This window comes from Phaenicophaeus curvirostris, chromosome 9 (assembly GCF_032191515.1).
Source record: "Phaenicophaeus curvirostris isolate KB17595 chromosome 9, BPBGC_Pcur_1.0, whole genome shotgun sequence".
Taxonomy (NCBI): Eukaryota; Metazoa; Chordata; class Aves; order Cuculiformes; family Cuculidae; genus Phaenicophaeus; species Phaenicophaeus curvirostris.
In genome coordinates this window covers 28,425,106-28,448,216 of record NC_091400.1, presented here as the reverse complement: position 1 = coordinate 28,448,216, position 23,111 = coordinate 28,425,106, and the positions used below count along the sequence as shown (strand labels likewise).

The 23,111-nt window shown below is 41.6% G+C and overlaps 1 protein-coding gene across 2 annotated transcripts in view; it reads left to right on the top strand.

The window, feature by feature from the left end:
* Window positions 1–23,111, top strand: part of CTBP2 (C-terminal binding protein 2) — a 139,249-nt gene that overhangs the window by 69,507 nt on the left and 46,631 nt on the right. For both annotated transcript variants that reach the window (XM_069864103.1, XM_069864102.1), the window contains exon 2: window positions 7,743–7,902. In XM_069864103.1, coding sequence (XP_069720204.1) covers window positions 7,845–7,902 — 58 coding nt within the window. In that variant the 5' untranslated portion in view covers window positions 7,743–7,844. The remainder of the gene's footprint in view (window positions 1–7,742; window positions 7,903–23,111) is intronic.

Here is a 23,111-nt window from a genome sequence, read left to right as displayed (position 1 = left end):
GCACCCAACTAATTACTTCTTTTATTATTTCTTTTATTTAGCAGCAATACAGAGCCAAGAACTTGCAAGAATTGCAGGTGGTCTTGATTTTAGTATCGGTCCTTTAACTTGGGCACCTAAAGCAAAGTGTTGATATCCAGGGTCCTTTCGGTAGTCTTGCTCTTGCTGTGCTTGCTGTTTTGAAGTTTCTGTTAAGGAGGAATTGAAGAACAAGCTTGTGAGTATTATGGAAGTATATACTACATACAGATGTTTAATCAAATCCTACAAGGCAGGAGTGCTAGGTGCTGCTGTAGTGAGCTGCGACATGTACAGTCACCATCTCTGCCAGCTCTGTGCTTTCAGCCAGAGGCTGATGAGGGGAGTAGGCTTGGCACAGAGTCGGGATGGGAGAAACGCAAGGCTTGGGCTGTGGGGGTGGTGTGTGAATGTGTGGTGGGAGGAGTGTATGGAGGTTTGGGAGGATGTGGCTCTCGGCCACATGAAGATTTTGGTATGCAGCTCATACTCAGGAAGTTTGGCCACCCTGATTACAAACATACGTATATTTGGAGATGTATAGCGAGATATCTTTCTCTTTCCTAATTTGATTTGTATTTAAGTGGAGAGAGGAAAACCACCAACACAGGGAAGTGGGTGGCTTTGTGTGGTTTACTAGCCAGCAGAGGCTGAAAACGGTTTAAAGTTTGCATTTAGCAGTATAGTAGAAGGAGACATCTGAAGGTAAGAGACCACGTCCAAACTCTTGGCATTAAGGAAGCTGGATTTGCCTTTGTTCACTTCTGTAGATGAATGGGCTCTCCTCTCTAGCTCTGGAGACAGGTAGTAGTGCAGTGGCACAATTTACCATTTTTCTCGGTTAATAATTTTCAAAACTTAAAACATAAGCTGCTGGGTTTGAGAGTTAGAAAGGATGAAGTTTGCTGTGGTGAAGTTAGTGAGGGTGAAAAAGTAAACTGAACAAAGCCAAACCTTGGAAGCAACAATAGCAGTGCACCAAAGTGTTTCTACAATATTCACAGCTATTTAATCTTCTTTTCCTCTTGTCCTTGCTCTTGCATGCTCATCTATGTACAGCATATGGAAAGGTTGAAAAGTGATTATTGCTAAAAGAGAGTAGACAGAAACTGTTCTCCAGCAGCTCCAGATGGGGGTTAGTGATGCTGTTCACAAGCTGTGTGCCGGCACTTCACTCTGCAGTATAAAATGCCCTCTAATGGCCAAGTAGCTGCATAGCTCATCCGACAAACCAGCAAATAGACATTTTTTCTTGGGATTTCTAATCTGGCTGTGCTGGTTTTGGTACAGGAGCAAATAATAGTTTGAATAGAGGAGAGCTTCTGATTATCCAGATGTGCAGCAGTGAAGGTTCACCTTGCTCCACCGTTAGTCTTTGCGCCCAGTGAAAGTAAATAACAAGTACTTTAAAGTACTCTGGAAAAAGTAGAAGGAGATTTTATTTTCCAGTAGGGCAGTCTGTAAGATTGCTCATGTATCATTTCCTCTTGTTTTATTTGACATGTTAAGGGTAGTTTCCCAGCCAGTTATGTGCTCCTGCAAATATCAGTGTGCGCATTATCAGCATCGGATGCTTAAAAAAATACAAGATAAGAGAGGCTGAAGGAGGCCTATGATTAATTAGCAGATGGATTAGGCACTCTTGAAGCTTAGTGGATAATTTGGGTTTGGCTCCTGGTTATTGTTTTGCCCACCGCCAAGCCCCAGAAGGCTGTTGGTGCAGAGTAAGGAGAGCATCAACCGGCTTCGCTTGTGATGCCAGAGAGCGAGATGACAGTTATTTTCTTTAAAGTGATTTTCTTGCTGTCTGTTTGGATAGCTTGTTTGTATTTTAGCTTTAGGAATGAAAGGAGTGCCATTTCTGCTATTTCCTAGTTTTACTTCAAAGCTCAGGGAGGATCTGCAGAGGGCTGCTACTACCTGACAAGGGAGCACGCCTGCATCCTCTGTTCTCAAAGCCAAGAACTAGTCACTAATGTTGGAAAATAAAATTGGGGAAAAAATAGTTGAAAAATAAAATAGGTATCTCACTCCCTTCTCTTTTGTACCACATCTACTGTGACAATGTGAATATTGTCATTTCAGTAGGTCTTCATAACATCTTTCTGGCTACTGAGAACCCCGTATGATGCGCAGTTTGTAACCTGAAATGCGATTCTTAAAGAAACTTTTAAAAAAATCCATATCCAAACAAAACCCTCGCTCATGCCTTATGCATCAGTATGATGGAGAGGAAGGAAAATGCTACCAACCCATATGTCTTTTTTTCCATATATACGTATATAATTGTGATTCTTCTTTTACCGAGTCAACAAGTATCTTTGAGGGAATTGAACTGATGAGGGGTTCTCGCCATGACTTTGAAGGGCTGAAAGGAATGCAGGATCAGGCCCTCTGTGTCATCTTTGTAGCCTTATTATTTTAGCACGGTCTGTATCTTGTTGCATAATGTTTTAAGATGTGGTCTGCATCATTATGTCGTGTTTAATTTAACAACAGATGTGCAGGCTCATATGCTGTTATGGTACATTTTGTTCACTCATATAATAGCAAGTTCCTCAAAACGGTTACCAGTTCTTCAGTGCAAGACTCCTACGGCATGCTATTCTCCGTTTCTGTATGCTGAAGAGCAGAAGAGCTCTTTATTTGCCATCAGCAGGTGCTGACGTGGGAGTGCCGGCTCTCCACGAAGCCCGTTTAACCTGCTGCGCTGTGGCACCCAGTGAGTGCACTTTCCTCAGCGGTTTTCAGGGGAAGGCACCGGGTGGGCAGTGGAGGAGCAAGACTTTGGTCATTAGGTTTCTCAGCAGAAAACAAGCGAGTCAGCTAGACAAATAACGCTTCCTGCCACCCATGGCGTCATCCAGTCATTCCCACAGAGAGGCCTTAATGCAAAACATTGCTGAATGTTCTGCGGCAGCAAAATCATACTAATAAGTAGTAAAAGCATTAAACCCAATTAACAATAGTTTCATAGCAAGATCTCTGCCCTCACTGTTATGAAGGTGCTGAACGTCTATGGGGGGGATGCAGGCTGCTAGGAGCCTGGTATTGAGATTTGTTTTACAGCCAAGGTAGTTTTCGCAGAAACTGAGAGAAAAAGCCTTTTTTTTTGGTTTTGCCCCAGCATCCTATTTGCTATGCAATGGCTGAGAGTGTTTAATGGGGCAGGACAAGTCCAAACACTGGCCACACAGAAACTGTGTGGTTCGTGTACCCAGGTGTGAAGGTTTCCATCCCTCAGGCATTTTAAACAAAATGTACTCTGTTTTTTATTTTGGCTAATGAAAATCTATGTTCTTACTACCTACATAAATGTTTAATCCATTTTTGGTTCCTGCCGGGCTATTGAGCTTAATGGTGTCTTGACGCTGAGTTCCCCATGTTGTTTCATTGTTGTTTAAAAGAAAACATCCAAAGGAAGGATCTGAAGAAGGATCGCGTTGTCTGTCCCTTCCCTTCCATGTGCTTCCCTCCTCCCTTGCAGTCGTGCCAGGGCTTTAGAGTGAGGGGAATTTGATGGGGACTGAGCAGGGCATCCCACTTAAGGATGTGCTGCTGGTGTAGCGAGGAAGGATGACACGATGTTCACAATGTGTTCCGCCTGCATTGTACTGTTTCCTTTGTCCGCTTCCCTCCCCTGTCATTATCTCTGTGTGTCTCCTCCTTTCTTTTCTCCATTTTTCCTTTCTTGCACTGTGAACGCTGCTTCTCAGCCCTTCCTGCCCTCCCCACGGCAGCTGCCAACATCTCAAATGATCAGGCGTGGAAATGTCTGGCTAGTTCAAAATAGTTAACACCCGGTGACGCTAACACAGAGCTTGAATAGTTCACAGCTCTGATATTTCTTGCATTGAAATACCAGTTCAGGTGTGATCATGCTTTGGAAGACTGGACCTAAACGCAAAGTAGGCATGAGTGGATACTAACTTCATGACTATGTACTGCTTGGTCATGCTGTTCTGCTTCCAACTGAGAGTACCGATGTCCTGCAGTAAGCATGAGTACAGAACCTTTGGCAACCTCTCCATTCCTGAGAGCCTAGGAAATGTCCAATGGTATCATCAAAATGTTTGGACTGGATTTTCCCTTGTTTAAATAACAAGTTGTACACATGGAAACCCAGTTTAGATGTGAGGAGGGACAAAAATTTTCCTTTGCTGTTTGGAAATGGGAGCATTTGCAGTTCATGGAGCAAGGAGTTTCTCTAGTAGGGAGTCTTCATTTTTTTGATGCCATGTTTCATAAAGGGTAAAAAATGTGCTGAGAAACTATGAGCAACAGGTTTATGGTTCTATGTTACTGATATGTGTAATGAAAAAATGATAAACCACTGCTAGCTGAGAGAGAGCTTAGAAGACAACACGTTCTTCATGAAGTCACCTTTCTCTTATTTTTGTCTAACAGCACATTTTATTTTGAAAAATCAGATTTACTTTCTTTTCATCTTCCATCAAAAGCAGGAAAAATAAGCCCTAATACAGCTTTCTCTGCTGTAATTTTCTGGCTCATGGATTGTGGTATTTGATGGGCAATATTAGGAGCCTGTTTAAATTTGTTACATCAGGATTGGTTTTTTCCTAAAACATTGTATTTAAGTATGTTCTTTCGTTAATAAATAAATAACTGCTGGGCTATCATCATGTCCAAGGGTTTTCAAGAAAATTTACATTTTGAAAGACACTGTTGGAGGCTAACGTGGCCGTGCAATTACTGTATGTAAATCACTTCACTTCTTTCCTAATCTTGCTGAAGATGAAGTGCAATTTTTGTGTGTACCTCTCTCTCGCAAATTTCCTTATACAATGAGGTTTTCCTGTATTTTGATTGCTGACAATGATTTTTTTTCTTCCGATTGTATTTATTTTATTGTGGGGAACATTTAGCCTTGTGATTGTTTTGAGATTGGGTTGGATGCAGAAATCATTGAGGATAGATTGAAGTTGGGTGCGCAACTAATTGTGTCCTTCAACCCACAAATGGAAGAACTGCTTTCTTAATTACAGCTTCATATGAAGGCTGGGGAGTATCTGCTTGTTTCTGTGTCCTGGACATCTGCTTTTCTTATTTTATCCGTCCCTGCCAGATTCTGCTCAGCAGATCCTGCCACATTTTTAATAGGTCTTCTGATTTGGGCTTTTATTGCTGGTTGATGCCATCATGGACACCTGTCAAACAAAGACAGAATAGTTAACATCATTAGGTAGGAGTTCATTCATAGGCATTACATTAAGCGGTGTGGGGCTCTGTTAATATCGGCAGTAATTTCTCTGATTGGTATTAGTTTCTCTTCTAGAAAGCTTTCCTCGAGGGAGTAATGCAGGGAATTGAGATGGCAGGAGAAAAGAACTTTATAGAAGCATTCGTTCATCAGAGAATGCACACTCTCAGAATTAAATACACTTTGCATATTGATTTTGTTAGGGAAAAAGAGTTGCGGCCCCAACATCATGAACTGTTTGAGCATTTTCAGAACAAAATACTAACTTTTTCTGTCCTAATGAGACTTTTTAATAACCTGATATTCCTCCCTGAAAGCAGGTTGGGATCTAAGAATTCATGTGTGTACTTGTAAGTGTTGCTGATAGAAATGCTGTTAGCTGCTCTGGCTTTAGCTACACAAACAGTTTAATTCTTGTTGCAAGAAATATTTTGACTGTAGTAAGCTTCTGCCTCTGGAATGAAAGTTTTCTGCTTCTTTTAGAATGTTGCATTAATTATTAATGTGAGTGGGAATTGTGCTCTTTAGCATCCCTATGTTGAAAAAAAATCAATTAATTATTGCTATAAATCTCAGAGATTATGCTGCAGTTGTGCTGCTGGGAAATTGGCCATTAACTACCAGGAAATCGCCTATCTTCCCTTAGTCAGAATTCAGTTGTACCAACACAACCCTTTTCCTTTTATAAATTAACTATCAATGTGATGCATAATTGATAAGCATTTATAATAATAACAATAATCTCCATGAAATTGTCATTTCGGTATGCAGCGGCTTGGTTAGAGCCCTTACCCCTTGCATGCTCAGCCTAGCCTATTGCATTTGTTAACTGTGTTTTCTGGGAATTTATTGCTTCACTGGCATGGTTTTAGGAGAGCTATATGCTACCACAGAGGAATAAAATGCAAGGTAGAAACGCCTGACTGGATTATGTGAATGTGAAGAACCTGAAGTGTTTTGAGAGGATGGGTTAAACGTTGCTATCGCTGCTTTGTAGCAGGGGAAGCAGAATTTAAGGTTACAGACATTGCCCTAGTCAACTTTTCGACGTCAGCCTGGATTTTCCTGTTTCTCAGTGCCTTGTTCTTGTGTGTCCTATGTTATGTGAACCCAGTGGGTTTTTAGTTTGTTGTGAAAATCTGGGTTGCAAATAATGCAGTGTGAAAATTCACCAGCCACAGAGGAGCTTTTCTGGGGGCAGTTTGTATAAGTGGTGCTACGTTTGTGGTTATGCATGGCTTTTCAGAATTTATTTGGTGTTTTGTAGACAAAGTGGTTGAGACTTCGTGGCGTGAAAGAGGTGGCCACGCAGGAGAATATTTCTAGTTGTGCTTCTGCTTGTGCCTGTCTCCCTCTTTGCCTTCTGTCCTTGCAGGGCCTTCAGAAATGTGGTTTTTCTAGAAATCACAGCTTTCAACTAATTCTCTTTTGATGCATTTAAGTGGGCTTACAAGGGTGGTGAATAGCTGGTGGAGGAGCCTCTTGAGGAGGATCCGTCGCTGGAAGGTTTTTAGCTCTTATCAGAGTCATCTGTCTTCACGTTAAAGTGTAAAAAAGTATATTGAATCACTGGCAGCATAGCATAACGCGGTAAAAAATTAGTGCATGTAGTACTGAATTGGTTGAATTCAGTTGTCAGCATGAAGTCCTTTCTTGTATGTCTTGATTCATGAATGCTGTTGTAGAACTTGCTTTGAAAAACTCCTACCTGGATTTTACAACAAAGCTGCTGAGTAGAAGTGCCACAAAGGCAGGTTCAGGGTCTGCAGCTTGAGGTTAGGTTGGAGCTTTCAGGGATTAAATGAACTTTTTGCTTTCTGTGGGAACAAAAGCATCAGACCCAAGAGGTCTGTGTCATCAAAATGTGGCTGTTGTCCCTTTGTAGAGCAATTCTTATAAGTCAGCCACACACATCACTTTATGGATTGCTTTATTTCATCAGCATTTAGAAGTGGGCGTGCTAGAAACGACAGCTCTGGCACCCAAAGTTTAATGTTAGTCTTTAAGTATGAAGGTGAGGACAGGCTGCAGTGACAGCTGGAATATGTATCGAGGTCTAGTTGCAAATTCAAGGTCCATTGATGACTTCTGTAGTGTAAGGATCAAACAAGACATGAAAGTCTCTGTTTATGTTTGTGAAAGTACTAGGGAAGCAAGAGCTACTTTCCCTTGTTTATATACTCTATCATAATCTTTCAGAGTCTGTGAGCCTACAAAATAGCTTAATGGGTTTTATCTGCTAGGAATAGATTTTTAAGACAGAAACAAAACTGGGAAGGCCATACAGCGCTTCAGCTGTTGTGTGCAATGCTGTTTTTTCTGATTGCAGGGAAGATAAGGGGCTATAAGCTTGACTTGCAGTATAAGATGTGTGGCTGATGGATCGCTGAACATGGAAGCACTAGACTCACAGCTGTCCTTCAGGACCTTGCTCTGATATTGGAGACAGATGGGTCTCACCTGGTGTGCTGGAAATCCTAATGAATCCTTCGTTTCTCTGCAGGATCGACAGTGGCGGTATGCATGCTGATTCCGGTGAATTTTCCTAAGTTCCTGGGGGACTGCTTTGCTTTTTGAATCAGAAAATTGTGAAATACCATCAAGAATGGCACTTGTGGATAAACACAAAGTCAAGCGGCAGCGACTGGACAGAATTTGTGAAGGTACAAGTATGCTTCAGTTTTTCTATAAAAGCTCACAGATGGTTAAGGTAGAATATCTAATTTTTTTTGGTTTTTTATAGCACTTAGACATAAAGAGATCCAGATCCTGGACTAGATCCCTGTCCTCTGTGTTGACTCAAAATGCAGTCATACGGGTGTTGAAACATTGAGAAAGAATATACTGGTTACTCATTTGAAAGTCATCTGTAGTCCTGTGAACAGGATTTTTGTTAATTACCAGATCTCCTTTTGTCCTGTTTCTGCTGAAATGAATGTAGTTTAAATGTATGCTGCTTTGAGAAAGTGGTTTTGCTCTGTTAGATGTGCTGCTTTCTGGAGGTCCTCTGGCAGGAGAAAGAGCTAGGATACAGCGACCAATGCCGTAACTTTCCTCCCTTCTCTCTTCTAGTGGTGCCAGTTCCAGTGCCCAAGACTTTGGGCTCAAGCCCTGCTGTCCTTGGGGTGGCTGCAGGGCTTGGGAGGCTCTGTGCAAGGCATTTAGGTAAAACTCAGCCTCCTCCACTTGCATGCAGCTGCCCTCATCCTTCCCTAGGTCAGGCTTTGACTTGCTTCTCGGAGAAAGGCAGAGACTTGGCTGTTTCAGAGTTGCTTTTTCACTTGGAGGATGTGAAAGTAGATGATCTCCCATAATATTGACTGTCATATGGAAAATTTACAAGTAGCTGTTGGAGTATTTCTCATGGTTTGGGGAAAATGGTTAGAATGACTTTTCTTTCATTGGTGTGTCAGGCAGATTTGGTGCCAGTCATTACTTATTAATAGTATGTTGCAGTGTCACAGCACAGGTGACTTTCACCTTCTATTTCAGTTTTCCAGTAAAAAAAAAAATCTTTAGGTGACGTTTTCTATTGCAGCTCTCACAGTCTAAGTTACTTACGATAGGTATCAAGTGATGGCAAACAAGCTCTGAGTTTCTGCTGAATGCTCTGCTAATTCTCTTGTGCAACCTGACACTTATGAAAGTTTTACCATCAGCAGCAAAATCGGAACAGAGTGTTATTTTAGGAGGAATATCTTAAGTCGTATCTCTTAAAGAGTTCCAGTGTTTATATGCTCTTAAGGAGATGGATAGTGGCCTGCAGGGTAACAGTTTGCAGTATTTGTTGAACACAAGCAAGGTGAAATAGGTTTTGCTCTTGGATGAAAGCACAGAGCTCACATGGCAGTTGCGCTGTTTCCATACGAGGAAAATGTGTGGGGCTTTGTAGTCTCCAGTGAGTGTAAAATGCTGATCAGCAGGATGGGAGGGGATTACCTTGATTTTTGTGTTGCATGTTGCTTACTCTAACATGCCAAAGTAAAACTCATTTACTGTAGTTTTAAACGTCTCGTGAGTTATTTAGCTCTATTAATTTTGCTTTGTTAATTTTGGAGGGAGGGGGCAAAGCAGAGAAGATGAGAGTTAAGAAGGAGTATCCAGGGTACACTGCAGCATGGAGCTGCATATTTCTCCTACTGAATGTCATAAACACTCAGGTGTAGTATGCTATCTCATCTTCAAAATTTACTTTGAACTTGACTTAAAAGAGTTGTATCAGCTGAGCCTGGATTTTCAAAAGCTCCCTTCCCGGTTTGATGTTTACTATCAGATTGAGTTGCTGAGTGTACAAGAAATTCAAAAGGATCATACGACAAACTCGCTAACAGAGCTTTAGATGTGATTGAAGTTTAGATTATTTTCCTCTGATATATAAGCTTTTTTCTTCTTTCTTGGTCAAAAGATATTCTTTTCTCATCTGTAAATGTGCAGAAGACAACTTTTTTAATGTGTACTTTGTCGTTTGCCACTAGTTTTGTGATTTGATTTAACTGATGGGCTTCACCATTGTAAGGCACTGTTGTGTTGTATTTATAAATTACCTTGAAAAATGCAAAAAGCTTAGAATTTTCCAAATTAGTAGATTTGTAGGACAGCAGTATATTATACTGCCATCTCTGGATGCTATTTTTAATTATAGGCTCCTAATCTTAGATTATTGCATAGTATGGCTCTGAAGAGGGGCCATTCCAGCTGTTGTGAAAACACATTTTGAAAGAACCAAGCATTTCTCTTGTTTTTGTTGGGGGATTTTTTATGACAGGCATGTGGAATTATCTGTGAAACATGATGAGAAATTAGGGAATTACTTCCGCAGAGTGAGGAGAGGAGTCTTTGCTAACAGAATAGTGTTTGGTGAGAAGAATCTCTGCCACTCCATCAAGCAGAGTGCAGCGTGGTCCAAAGAAATTGCTTTTAATGAGTTCCTGTTCTGTGGAAAGCACTTGTGTAGCTTTTCTCTTTAAAACGTAAATAAGATTTAAAGCTATGTTTACTTGATGATGAGATGAATGTTTGTAGAACACAGGTGGATTTCTGTGCTTTGTATAAAGTTACATATACTGTACCATCCCTTTTACTATTCACAACAGAAACCCTTGGAGAGTTTGCTAGGAACAGACTTTATTCCATGCTGCCCAGTGATGGCAGATTTAGAGGTGAAATATCTTTGGACTGTGTTGTAATCACCATCCATACTGCCAAATGATAACTTAACATTCCAGGACTTCATTGTGCTGTACAAACTGCCACCAAAGGTTGTTCTTCACTTGGGCTTGCTAAAAAAAATAACCACATGTTGAGGGAAATAGCTTATAAACTGCTGCAGTGTTAAAAGAGTATATTAAGAATGTGTAGTGCTTGTCTTACTCTGTTAACAGTGTATCTGCCATGGAAAAATGATCCAAGCCGTACAAGGGGGTTGTATCTTTGAAAACAGCAGTTCATAGCCTTTATAGGCAAGTTTATGAATCTCCCAGGCTGAGAAGCAGTGCAATCTCACTGCATTACTCAGCTTCCTCTTCTTTTTTTTTTCTTTTGTTATGTAGTTATGACATGGGTTTGCATGACAGCGTTACTTTTTGGTCTATTCAGGCTGTTTAGAAAAGGTAAGGTTTTTGCACCAGATTATAGATTTTGCTCTCAAGAAAAATACAGGTGGGATAAAGGTGCAGGGTTGAGGGGGTAAAGAAATTTTAAGGCAACAGTCTGCATTAAAGACATTTGGAGTAGCCAAAGGAGTTAGGCAGGTTTGTGATGCCCATCTGAATGAAGCAAAGTTGGAGTGTGCTCACAGTGCTCTTGGCTTACCCATTTCTTTCTTTTCTGGTTATCCCAGGGAGTTTGGGCGCTGTTTCTTTAATTGGATCCATGTGGATGGAAAGATGTATCCAGTGAATGGCTGGGGTTATTGAAAATAATATATGCAGAGTGGTTTACATAATTCCTGTTTGTGAAGTTGTGTCTAATTACATAGTGGGTCAAAATATGCTTTAGAGGTGGAGCTGCTGGTGCTGTGTTTAGTTAGACTTGTCCAGCACCCCCTAGTTCAGATCCGGTTCTCATTAGCGTGTAATTTTGCCACAGTTTAAATTTGCTTGAGCTGAAATTTTCCATTCCATAGTGAGTTTTTACCTCAGGGTGAATTAAAAACAAAAAAAAAAGTTCCAGCAAAAATTGTGGATGCGTGTCTGAGTGGGAGATGGAGAGGGATGTTGGTTTCACTGGGTTTGAAACGAAGCAGAGCCACGATCCTGCAGCCACAGTACCTGGCTGCTCTGTTTCCGATAAAATGCTCTAAATTTTGCAGCAGGGTTGCTGTGGTGCCCGGAGTGTGTGCTTGTTGTTGTTCCCAAATCTGGGGCAATTTCTCAGCCTTTGAAGGGAATGAAGTGAGCGCAACTAATGTGGCTGTGGGTCATGATGTGCTCTGTGACGTTCTCTGGGCACAAGGGTGCTGGGTGAGAGACGGGGACCTTTGCCAGAGCAGGCGTGTGTGAAGAGGGAGAAGCTGGCTTAGGTGAAGATGAATGCAGAGTAAATAGGTTCTAGGAGGTGGAAAAAAAAGGTGAGATCAGCTCAGGCAGCTGGCCCTCAAACTTAGACACTTAGACACTATCCTTCACGGGGTCCTTGATTTTAATTTGTTATGGTGGTCTTCAGTGGGATGATCCTACAGGTATGTGCATTATTTCTTCTTGTCTTGTAAGCCTGGCTGTTTCCTCCTGCTCTTCCTCAGTCTTCCAGCCTCTCCTACCTCCATCTGGGCAGCAGAAAGTGAATGAAGCTCAGGGTTGAAGAGAAACGTTGGCAGGCCCTGCTAAGGTGACTCTGGGACTCTGACAGCGGGGATTTCAAACCATCAGCAGCAGTAACCCACAGAGCAAGGGCTTGCTTGCCTTCAGTTAGGAAGCAACAACAGAGGGAGGTTAGATGTAACTTTTTGCTGTGCTACCTGTGGCAGTACAAAGTGTGTGGCAGTGCCTCCAAGAAACCCCACGCTCAGAAGACGGCAGCGCTCCTGGTGTGTGGCATCCATCGCTCCGTGGGGCTCCAGTGCTTGCGCAAGGCATTCCTGTGGAAGGAAATAACTTGAAGCATCACTTCTGCTGCCCAGCCTGCTGCTTGCTCATCTGTTCTTTATCCTGTGCTTTTGTGAATATGTTTAACAAACGTTAAATAATAGCAGGAGCCAGACAGGGTGTGAGGAGCAGCCCTCCACTGTTGCTGGCAGCATTTTGGGGAACAATCTGGCTGAGAAGCCAGAGGAGAAGGTGCTAGGGGCAGTGTGCAGGCATGCATTGTCATTTCCTCTTGAAATGCAGGAACTTAATAGGGATCAGGCAGCAGTAATGGCACATCTAGGATACAGCATGGCAGTGTCTTCCCTGTTTGTTAAACAGGACTTTCCAAACCTCACTGAATTTCTCTGTGATGATCCCAAGTGCTGTTTCTGCTCCATCCTATTGCAACTGCACTACCCTGCTATCTTCTACACCAGTGCCATGAAATTTTAATGCCTGGCTTTATAGGTTAAAGTTTGCACTGACATTTATGAGTCAGTTAAGCTTTCAACACACACACCGCAAGTGGCAGCCCTGAGATGAACAAGAGGCAGAGAAAATAATTGCAAGGCCAAGTGAGCCCAGACATTTTCTGATAGTTTTTGCTTCAGGTTTTGTCATTATCCAGTGGGAAAACGTCCATAATGCATCAGTTTGTGCCACCGAAGCTGTCTATATTTTGCAGAATAGCAGAACTACTTACAATGCCAAATCAGCCATTCATATGCTTTGTTTTCTTTAAGGTCCTTTGATGTGCCTAATAGCTGATAAATGCCAGCACAGTCACATAACGCTTTTTGGTCCTTAATGCATAAATCTCTTGACTTTTTGACTTATTGACATATTCAGAGTAGAACCCTAGTGCCCTCTTTGGGTGAGGGTTCTCTGGTTCTGCCCATAATCCATATTTTCTATGTACATTCCTTGAGTGTTTACCTTTCAGTCACTATAATATCTATGTGTGGCCTTCATCCCCCCCAGTCTATCCCTTATCAGTGGGAGTAGGGCATCATTGTGGATACTGATGGATGGTCCGAGTCCTTTGATGCTATAGTTAAATAATACTTAAATAAGTGACTTCCCGTCATACGTAGGCCAGTTGGGATGGTGTCTTCCTGTCCATTCTCATGTTTCCGCATTGATATTGTGGCCTTTCAGAGGGCACATGATGGTTAAAACAAAGTACCTATCACCTGAAAAGAAGCTGACAGCAGCAGCTACTGCTTGAAGAAAAAATCCATATATCCTGCAGCAAATGGGAGACAATGTGGCCCTGGTGCTGCACATCTGTGCGTGTGTCTGGTCATCACTCAGAGTTACTGAGTTGGGGAACTCTTCCCAGCTGCAGTTACTGAACCACCCACAAACAACCTAACAGCTAAAAATCTGGAGAATTTTCTGCTGGGTTGGTGGTCTGGGTTTCTTGCTGAAGGTCTGTCAGGATGCAGGAGGGATGCTGGGGAGCACAAGATGTACAGAGTAGGGAGTGGAGGAGGAAGGAGAAAGTTGGCACTGATGGGAGCTTGAAGCTGGTTTGCAGAGGTGGGAAGGAGTCTGTGAAATGGAAGAGAGAATTTGGGGAGGGAAAGGATGGTTTCATCAGCAACAAAGTTACCTTGGAGGCTGGTGAAGTCATTTCAAGGGTGGACAGATAAATCTGTTCCATATTTCCACCTGTGATGGAAGTCAATGCAAACCATTACGAGTAATATTTGAGTGAGTGTGCTATGTAGTGCTAGATACTCTGGTAAATACAAACCTGAATCTGTGGCAGGGTTGCTTTTTACCTGCTGTTTATTTCTTATCTGTAAAAGTGGATGTAAGATTCACCCTGTCAGTTATTGCTTGTGGTGCACTTCCATATCGTTCAAACAACCCTCAATAAAAGCACCCCTGAAGAATTATAACGGTTCTGGCTTTTCAGCAGTATTTGAACAGTGTGCCCTGGGCTCACACACCACTAACAGCGCAATATGGAATAGGCTCTAATTCAACAACTACAGTCCATTTGTGCTAGAATACAGAGGAACCTTGCTGGTAGAAGGAGATGGGAAAATGTACTTAAAAACTACAAGATAGTCAAATGGAAGCAACCTGAATTCTGGTATTCTCTCGTTTTCCAAGCCTTAGTGTTTTGTTCACATGGAATTATGTAGCAAATAATCAGTTATAAGATGTTGTGGTGCGTGTCCTGCCAGAAAAAGACTTGTTTAATGCTCAGCATCTCTCTACCAGACCGTTGCATGTCTGAGGGTCTCAGGAGTGACTGGACAACTCTGGATAAGGACTGTTTCCAGTTATTCCTTCTTTGTATAACATAACATTGGCCAAAACAAGTACGTTTGATATTTGGGTGGAGGAATTTTCTTCCATTCTTGCAAATTTGAATGCCAAGTATCATCTGATAATATATTTACTGATTAGAAATAGAATCCTATTATCTCAGGAAGTTCATATCACCACGTCATTTGATGAGAAACAATGAGTTAAAAATGATATCAAGTGTGGAAGAAACACACTGAGTAAAAGTGACGTACTTAGAATAAATATAGCCTTATTTTCTTTTTCCAAGTGGATTTGAGTTTCTTTGTTCCTTGAATATAAAATGCAATACAAGGATTCCTTCTCCCACAAATAGACCTTTTTGTATTTTTTTTTTTAAGTTTCCACCTCAAAGCACATAAACTATAAGGCTTTTAAGGAAGGGTTGCTTACCACATTTTTGCCTAGAGAAAAGGCAGAGTTAGCTTGTCAGAATATCTGCTCTTGCACTCTGGGTTGATTTGTGTTAGCGGAAGATCTGTCCCTAGTGTTCTGCTTTTCTGTAGGTCCATATGAAGTTCTTTGGCCTTTATAGAACTTTCAGAAAATAACTTCAAATTCACACAAAAGCTGGGTTGCAATTTGTTTTATCAATGTGGGCAGTAAGAAGTCTGCTATCCAGCAATGCTTTTAATTATCCATTCACTGATAGAGGTGTAGCAGGTTTGGGAATCACTTGTCATTAACAGATTTTGTTAAAATTTTAAGATTTTCTAAAAATCAGACAGAATCCTGTGGATGAAGAAAGCTCAAGGACCCTCAGTGGGTTCACAGACATTATCAAGCTTACTGACCTCATTCCATGTTTTTTTCAACCCTTTTGCTGTGCTGAATCAAGAGCTCTCTGTAAGTGGCCATCTGCTTTGTGACGGAGGTGCTATGTAGCTTCCACCTACAGGTATGCTGTTGTCCTTATGGCATGGAGGCATAGGCTGCTCGAGTAGCCTTCCAGTTCTGTGGAGATGTTCTCTTTCCCTTGAATTATGAGCAGCCAGTCTCCTGTGACGTGCCATAGGGGGATAAAATCCCCCAGGCATCCGGTAAAGAGGAAGACACATTTAGATGAGGTTACAGGAAAACATTTCATTAATTTGAAATGTACTTTTTTGTACTTTTTTGATGGGAACGGTTGGACTCGATGATCCGGTGGGTCTCTTCCAACCTGGTTATTCTGTGATTCTGTGTGATTCTGTGATTCTGTAATAGATACGTGGCTTGAGCTGTTTTAAGAAGGTGAGTTCCTCTTTCCCTAAGATTTGGGTGCTATATGCACAGAAATAAGAAAAAATACTTTCCTTGTGTTCTCCTTGCTTTTAAGCCCACGTTTATGGTATCTTAAAACAGGTCTGACTCTTAATTCTATTTTCTTAATTCAGCTTTCCCGGACTTAAGAGAGGGTTCCATGTAAGATGCTTTATAACTTTGTGTCATTAATTAAGAAACAATTATGGCTGATGACTTCAATACCATCAACTTCGTTGTCATCCTTACCAGATTTCCCATTTAAATTAACTGTTTTAGGGAATAACATGTTGTCATCGTAGCTGTTTTTTTTCTCCTTACTCTGAATCCTCCCCTGCACTTAAAGATTACTCAGAAAAATGATAATATCCCCAGAATATGCAACAAGAAACCACATTAAGGGATTATTGGAGCAGAGGCCTCTGGGCAACCCTGTCTCCTGTTCCCAAGCTCTAGAATTTGGGACTGCTGCCGAAGCCGCCTCCAGCATCCAGAGGGTGGGAGTTGGCTGCTTTACCTCTTCTAAATATGTGATGGGAAATGATCAGTCCTAAGGGACAGATGAGAACAGGATGGGTTTGCCTTCAAAATACCAGAAAATAAACCTTGAATCTAGCTCCCAAGCTGGACTCCTTGGAAGAGTGATGACGTTTGGATCCAGTGCAGATTTCTAGGTTTGATTCTGACTTCATTGAATATTTGCTAGTAAATATTTTGACGGGAGTAGGACATCTGGCTATACCAAAATAAAGCTGCAGGAAAACATATTACAGAACTTTTATATTTTTTGGTATTCACAAACAGATGTAATGGATCGAAGTGCCAAAACAGTGAAGGTTTTCATTATGTTTTTTATATCTGAGAGCTTTCTTCAAAGACCGAGTTTTCCCTTTAAATTAAACAGCATTAAACATTTCTTACTGACACTTTTCTATAGTCCATTAGCTTAATACTATTAATTTGTTTTGTCATTTTTTTTAGATTGTCTTTTTAAAGCTTTTTTAAAAACCATTCTGCTGCCATCTAGCACCTCAAAACTTAGTAATAAACAGCTTCAGTTCAGAAAATAGCATATAGTTATAGACTGAGCTCCATTTTTCAGAGAAAACAGTGTCCTTGCCTGCTGCTGATTACGGATATTTTTTTGAATCAGCAAATGAACTTACACAAGGGACACAGGACAGGCAGCTTTGGTGTTGGTGTCATTCCCACCAGGGTAGCAGCCATCCCTATGGATGGTGAGGGACTACAGTAAGACATACTGCAGATTACTACTATGTTTGCAGCTACCTGAAAGGAGGTTGCAGAGAGGTGGGTGTTGGTCTCCCAAGTGACAGGAGATAGGACGAGAGGGAACGGCCTCAAGTTGCACTGGGGATGGTTCAGATTCAACATCAGGAAAAAGTTCTTCACCAAAAGGGTTATTAGGCACGGGCACAGGGTGCCCAAGGAAGTGGTGGTTGAGTCACCATCCCTGGAGGTATTTAAAAGATGGGTGGATGAAGTGCTTAGGGATATGATCTAGTAGTGGAAGGGTATGGTTGGGCTTGATGATCTTGAAAGTCTTTTCCAACCAAGCAATTCGATGATACCTGCAGGTGTGATCCCGCCACGTTTGATACTTTGATTTGCTTATTGCAAAGCAATATTAGAAAATACAATCTTCTAAAAAAGCAATGCATAAATATTTTTTAGCTGAAGTAATATTTCCTCCTGTTTGGTTTTGGTTTTTATCTGCCTTGGGTCTGCAAGGGAAGTATGTGTTTCAGGCTCTTGGCATCATCAGGGGAAGTAAGGCAGAGAGACACCCTGAACCCCAGACTGTTTATTTCCTCAGGACTGTGTTACAATCTAGTAATTAATTGGTTTTTATGCAAAGCCCAGGCATGCTTGGCAGAGTTCAGAATTACAGTATATATATTCATTTAACAATGGATTTCTCTACTGCTTTCTAGGACAGATGTAATTCCCATGCTTTTCATTACATGTGCTATTAAATCTTGATTCTGAATTCTTATTAAAAATCATGAGATTTAACCTCAAGGTCTAATGCCCAGTTTTGGAGACAAGGTGCTTGGTGTGATTTCTAGAGGATTATTTTTAAGAGCATTCGTAGATTAGATCTTTGCAAATAGTTGAGGAATGTGCCAAATAAACCGTATCTACTGGCTTTTAGACTGCCTTTCATATCCTGATTGATTTTTATTTTGGGAACCTTGAAAGTGTGTAGTTTTGTGGTGTTGGGATAGATTTGATATTTTTATTATCCTTTTGTTGATGCAGGAATGTGACAATATTCTTCCTGCTAACTTCTCTTGGAATTTCCCCATGCTTGAAGGCAAAATTGTTTCTGATTTGAAATTTCAAGAGCTTGTGGGGCTCCTTCCAATGGCTCAAAGCGTGTTTCACAGTTGAGCTTCTTGTTTTTAACTGTCAGTGTATTGCTAGCTCCCTGTATTTGTCAGCTGCCATTTGATTTTCATCCTGGACAGCAAATCACCAGAGCTGGGGAGCAGGATAACATGAGGTGCTAAGTTGCCATATGCTCATGGGGGCACTTCTGCACATACTTTACTCTACAGTAATTAAGAAGTATTGGAGGTAGGGAATTCTTCAATGAAAGACGGATAAAATGCCTCCAGCCAGAAAGTCATTGGGATGTGACAATGATTTAAGACACTGTGTTGGCTGGCCAAGAGCGTGGGAAGGAGCCTGCCTCCTACACTGAATTCCTTCCGAGCAGGCATAGGCATGGAAAAGCAGCAGAGGCAAGCGGTCAGGTCCACAGTGATAAAGTAGAAGGCCACTGTAGTTCCATTATGTGACATGCCTCCGTGCGTCTCCTCAGCACCACGCCAGCTGGTGTAAGTGGAAGAAGCTTCAATTCCTCTCTCGTCGCATTGATGTGTGGGGTTTTGGGGGAAATGACTCAGATCAGCACTGCAATACCATGTCATCAGTTTTGAGAGTAAATGTCTGCTTCACTTGGCATTGGAGGAAGGCTCCTTTGCTGTGCCTCCACATTTGTTTAGGTACAATATTGACCTTATATTTTCCATGTGCATCGGCCCATTTGTGTGTAGCCAGTGGGAACAGCAGTTGGACCCAGTTACAGATTTCAGTTTGTGCGTAACATTCAGAGGCAGCGTGTGCTAGTGCATTCCTGTGGCTTGTAATGCATGTGAGCCAAGGGTTGCAGCACATTGCTATCCCAGCACCAGGGGTTGAGTTACAGATGGATGTAAGTTTTGGGGTTTTTTTGCTTCAAAGTCATCAAAATACAGAGTTACGGGAGGCAGTGATTGTTTAATTATCAGCTAATCTTACGAGCGTTTTGTTGTAACACACCAAGTTGGTATTTGAGAGTGTTTTGTTGAAGTTACAAAGCTTTCGGTTTGGAAATTGGTAAAAGCATGTGGCGTGGCTTCAAGTGCTGAGTGCTTTCAGATGCTGTTCTGTTCCTTTGATTATTGAAAATGATGCCAGCACAATCCTGCTAATTTTCTCTTTGTACTCCTCTAATTTCAGGAGACTGTTAGAAAGTCCATCTATGCAGAGTGCTCATTGCCACTGTGAGAGAGATTTTTGCAGAGCCAAATTTTAGCAAATGCAGTAATTTCCAAGGGTTTGAAACATTTTCTTCCTGCTTTTTTCTCTATTCCTTTTCCTCCCCATAGCATCCATTGTATTCCACAGTATAGTTTAGCAACAAGTCATTTCTGCTTCCCTGGCATTCTGCAAGCTGAATGTAGAAGGACGATGTTCAGAAAAGCCTTCCTAGGCTTTGGGGATCGTTAGGCACAATCAAATAGTCCTTGAAAGCCCAGACAGTGAGAGTAGAAGCATTTATCCTACTGGTAGCTTTGTACCATGTCACATGAAAACATATGACAAACACTGATTAATCTTAACACCATCTGAATGTGATAGGTGTATGGTGTTATGTCCCTCTTGATGGAAAGGGAATCTGTCAGTAAGAAATTAAGCAATTTACTCTCAGACAGTGGCACAGTGAAGCATAGAGGCTGGATGTCCTGATACCTCCTCTCCCCGTTAACACAAGGTGTATTTGTTCTCTAGCAGGTTTTTCACTACCGGGGTAGGATTCATAGAATCGTAGAATAATTTGGGTTGGAAGGGACCTTAAAGATCATCTAGTTCCAACCCCCCTGCCATGGGCAGGGACACGTCCTGCTAGATCAGGCTAGATCAGATTCCTTTGCCTTTAGAAGAGAAAATAGCCTTTGCAATATTGGTGCACCTTACTGTTTTTGCCAGAAATTATATTTGGCTTATTCAGTATGTTGTTTCAGTTGTGCCCTGTCCTAGAAGGAAATCATTTGGGAGAAAACATCCTTTGCAATATTAAAAATAATTTTTCCAATATAAACAAGATTTAAACTTGTAATTGAAAGGTATTTTGAAATAATAAAAAGCAAAACTTAAACCAGTCTGTACTACGTTGTTGCATACAGTAATTTCTCCAGTATTTTGCTTTGAAAATTTGAAATTATGTGTTTTAAATCAATGTGAATGAAATTTCACATCCAACCTCCCCTGTGTTAGTGCTGCAGACACCAAAAAATGTTGTTTACACAGTTGCGTTGCAGATTTAGCCTCCTGATTTCTTATATTTTTATGTGTAAAACAGCTTCCCCCTCATGGGAAGAAACAGTGCTTTCCAGCACTGTGTAAGATACTTGTTTCATGTCCACTGCAAGTGATTTCCAGGTCCACATTTCATGCGATCCAGTATTGAATGCAGTGTTTAAACAATGGACCTACCTTTCTTCTACTCTGCTATTACCGCTTTTTCAGAACAGACTTATTCTGTAGTTGTTGTATCATAGCAAGATGCACTATGTATATGACCAACACTAAACTGAACTCAGGGTATTAAGTCAAAACTGTGCATTTTTCACGTGATCTGAAATACCAGAACATTTAATCTCTTGATCAGCTTTTTTTGTCTTTTTTTCTTTTTTTTTTTTTGGCTTGTGTCTGTGTTTTTTTCTCCAGATACCTCTAGAATTAAAGGATAAAGGGAGACTAAATTTTCAGCTTGTCCTGCAGTCCATCATTTCCCCCTCATGTAGGGAATGCCAGCACCTCCTCCACTCTTCCACTCTCAAGATCACTAGATGAGATCAGTTATAGAATTACGGAACCATTAAGGTTGAAAAAGACTCCTAACATTATCAATTGCAACCATCAGCCCAGCACCACCATGCCTACTAAACCATGAGGAGCCATGTCTACACATTTTTTTAACACCTTCAGGGCTGGTGTCGCCACCACTTTCCTAAGCAGCTGGTTCCAGTGCTTCACCACTCTTTCAGTAAAGAAATTTTTCCTAATATCCAATCTAAACTTCCTCTGGTGCAGCTTGAGGTCATTTCTTCTCATCCTATCACTTGTTACTTGGGAGAAGAGGCCAACAGCTCCTTTCAGGTAGTTGTAGAGAGCAGTGAGGTCTCCCCTCAGCCTCCTCTTCTCCAGACTAAACAGCCCCAGTTCCTCATAAGACTTGTTCTCCAGACTGTTCACCAGCTTTTTTGCCCTTCTCTGTACATGCTCCAGCCCCTCAATGTCTTTCTTGTAGTGAGGGGCCCAGAATTGAACAGAGTATCAAGGTGCAGCCTCACCAGTGCCGAGTACAGGGGGGTGATCTCTTTCCTACTCCTCATGGCCACACCATGTCTGATACCAGCCAAGATGCCATTGGCCTTCTTGGCCACCTGGGCACACTGCTGGCTCATGTTCAGCTGCTGTTGACCAATATGCCCAGGTCCCCTTCCGATGGTCAGTTTTCCAGCCACTCTTCCCCAAGCCTGTAGTGTTGCACAGGGTTGTTAGGACTAAAGTGCAAGACCAATCACTTGGCCTTGTTAAAGCTCATACAGTTGACCTCAGCAATTGTTACATTGGGTTGTGCCTCCACATCATCTCTTGGCTATTGCTGCCTGGATCTGAATTCAGCAACAGCTGCCGGGTTATGGCAATTTGCTTAGGCACTGCTTTCAAGAGTGCCAGAAAAAGAAAAATAGTAGATCCTTACTGCCCACCCATAAATATTTCATTCCAATCATTTCTTATTCATTTCTTGATTTACTGGGGGTGTAACATTTCCTTGCTGCCATGGTGGCATGGGAGGCTGCACAGCTCCATGGCTCCGGGGCACATCTTCCCTGCTACCTGCAAGGCTTGGTCAGCAAGACGAGGGACCAGCAGAGCCCTCAAAGAGGACATCTGCCCCACAGCTGCTGAGAGAACTACAGGTCCTTCAGCCCCTGGTCCTGCATGCATTTACCTGTGCTTATTTGGAGCACAGGAATAGTTAATTTGTTCCATTGAGGAACATTGAGGTCAACACGTATGGGATAAATCATCCATATGCATGAATGTTCCCAAGCAGCAGGTCTGAAGTTAAAGTTTCTTGGCTCCTGAAAAACAGGCTTGAGACAGGCATGTCTCTCTGCCCAAGGGCTGTAGTGTTGAGCCTGTGCAAGGGCAGGTTGGTGCAGTGGCGTATGGGTGGTTTTCGGAGCACAAGCATGTGGATTCTCCTATGTCTGGGCTAAAGGGAGCTTGGAGATGGGTCTTCTGATCCTGCTGTCTCACATTGGTGGGACAGGGGACAGCTACCAGTTACAGATCTGATGATTTGGACAAGATCTCTTTTTACGTGTCCATCATGCAACCCAAAGGCTTATTAAAGGTTTCTCTTTTTTTTTTGGAGGTGGTAAATGCTCCAAGCTCCCCTCTGACTTCCCTTGTAGTTGTTCAAGGTCAGCATTTTTTAAATTTATTTTCTCTATGGCGTGGGTTTTTCCATTGTCAACCAAGGCTTAACATGGTGGTTGTGTTCATTAGTGATTCCTTTGAAGACGATGGTGGAAGATGCCCTTGATCTGTAGACCAGGATTTTATTATTCTTTTGTATACATTTTTTTGTAGCTTTCTTCTGTTGCTCCAGAACAAACAAATGGCACAGATCTCACTGTATCCAGTTGGGAATACATTTTATTCTTTAGCAAAATGTTGTTGTAATAAAATGTTTTTGTTTGTTAAAATGTTCTCTGCTTTATTTATAAGCCACAAATGTGTCTTCCCATTTTGACTTGCACAAAAGAAGAAATTTTCCAATGTGCCTTAAGTTTGTTAGTTAATTCAATATGATGCCAATCAGATATTCTCTGAGAATTTCATAAATAATCTTTTGGGGCCCATGTTTTGCATGTCTA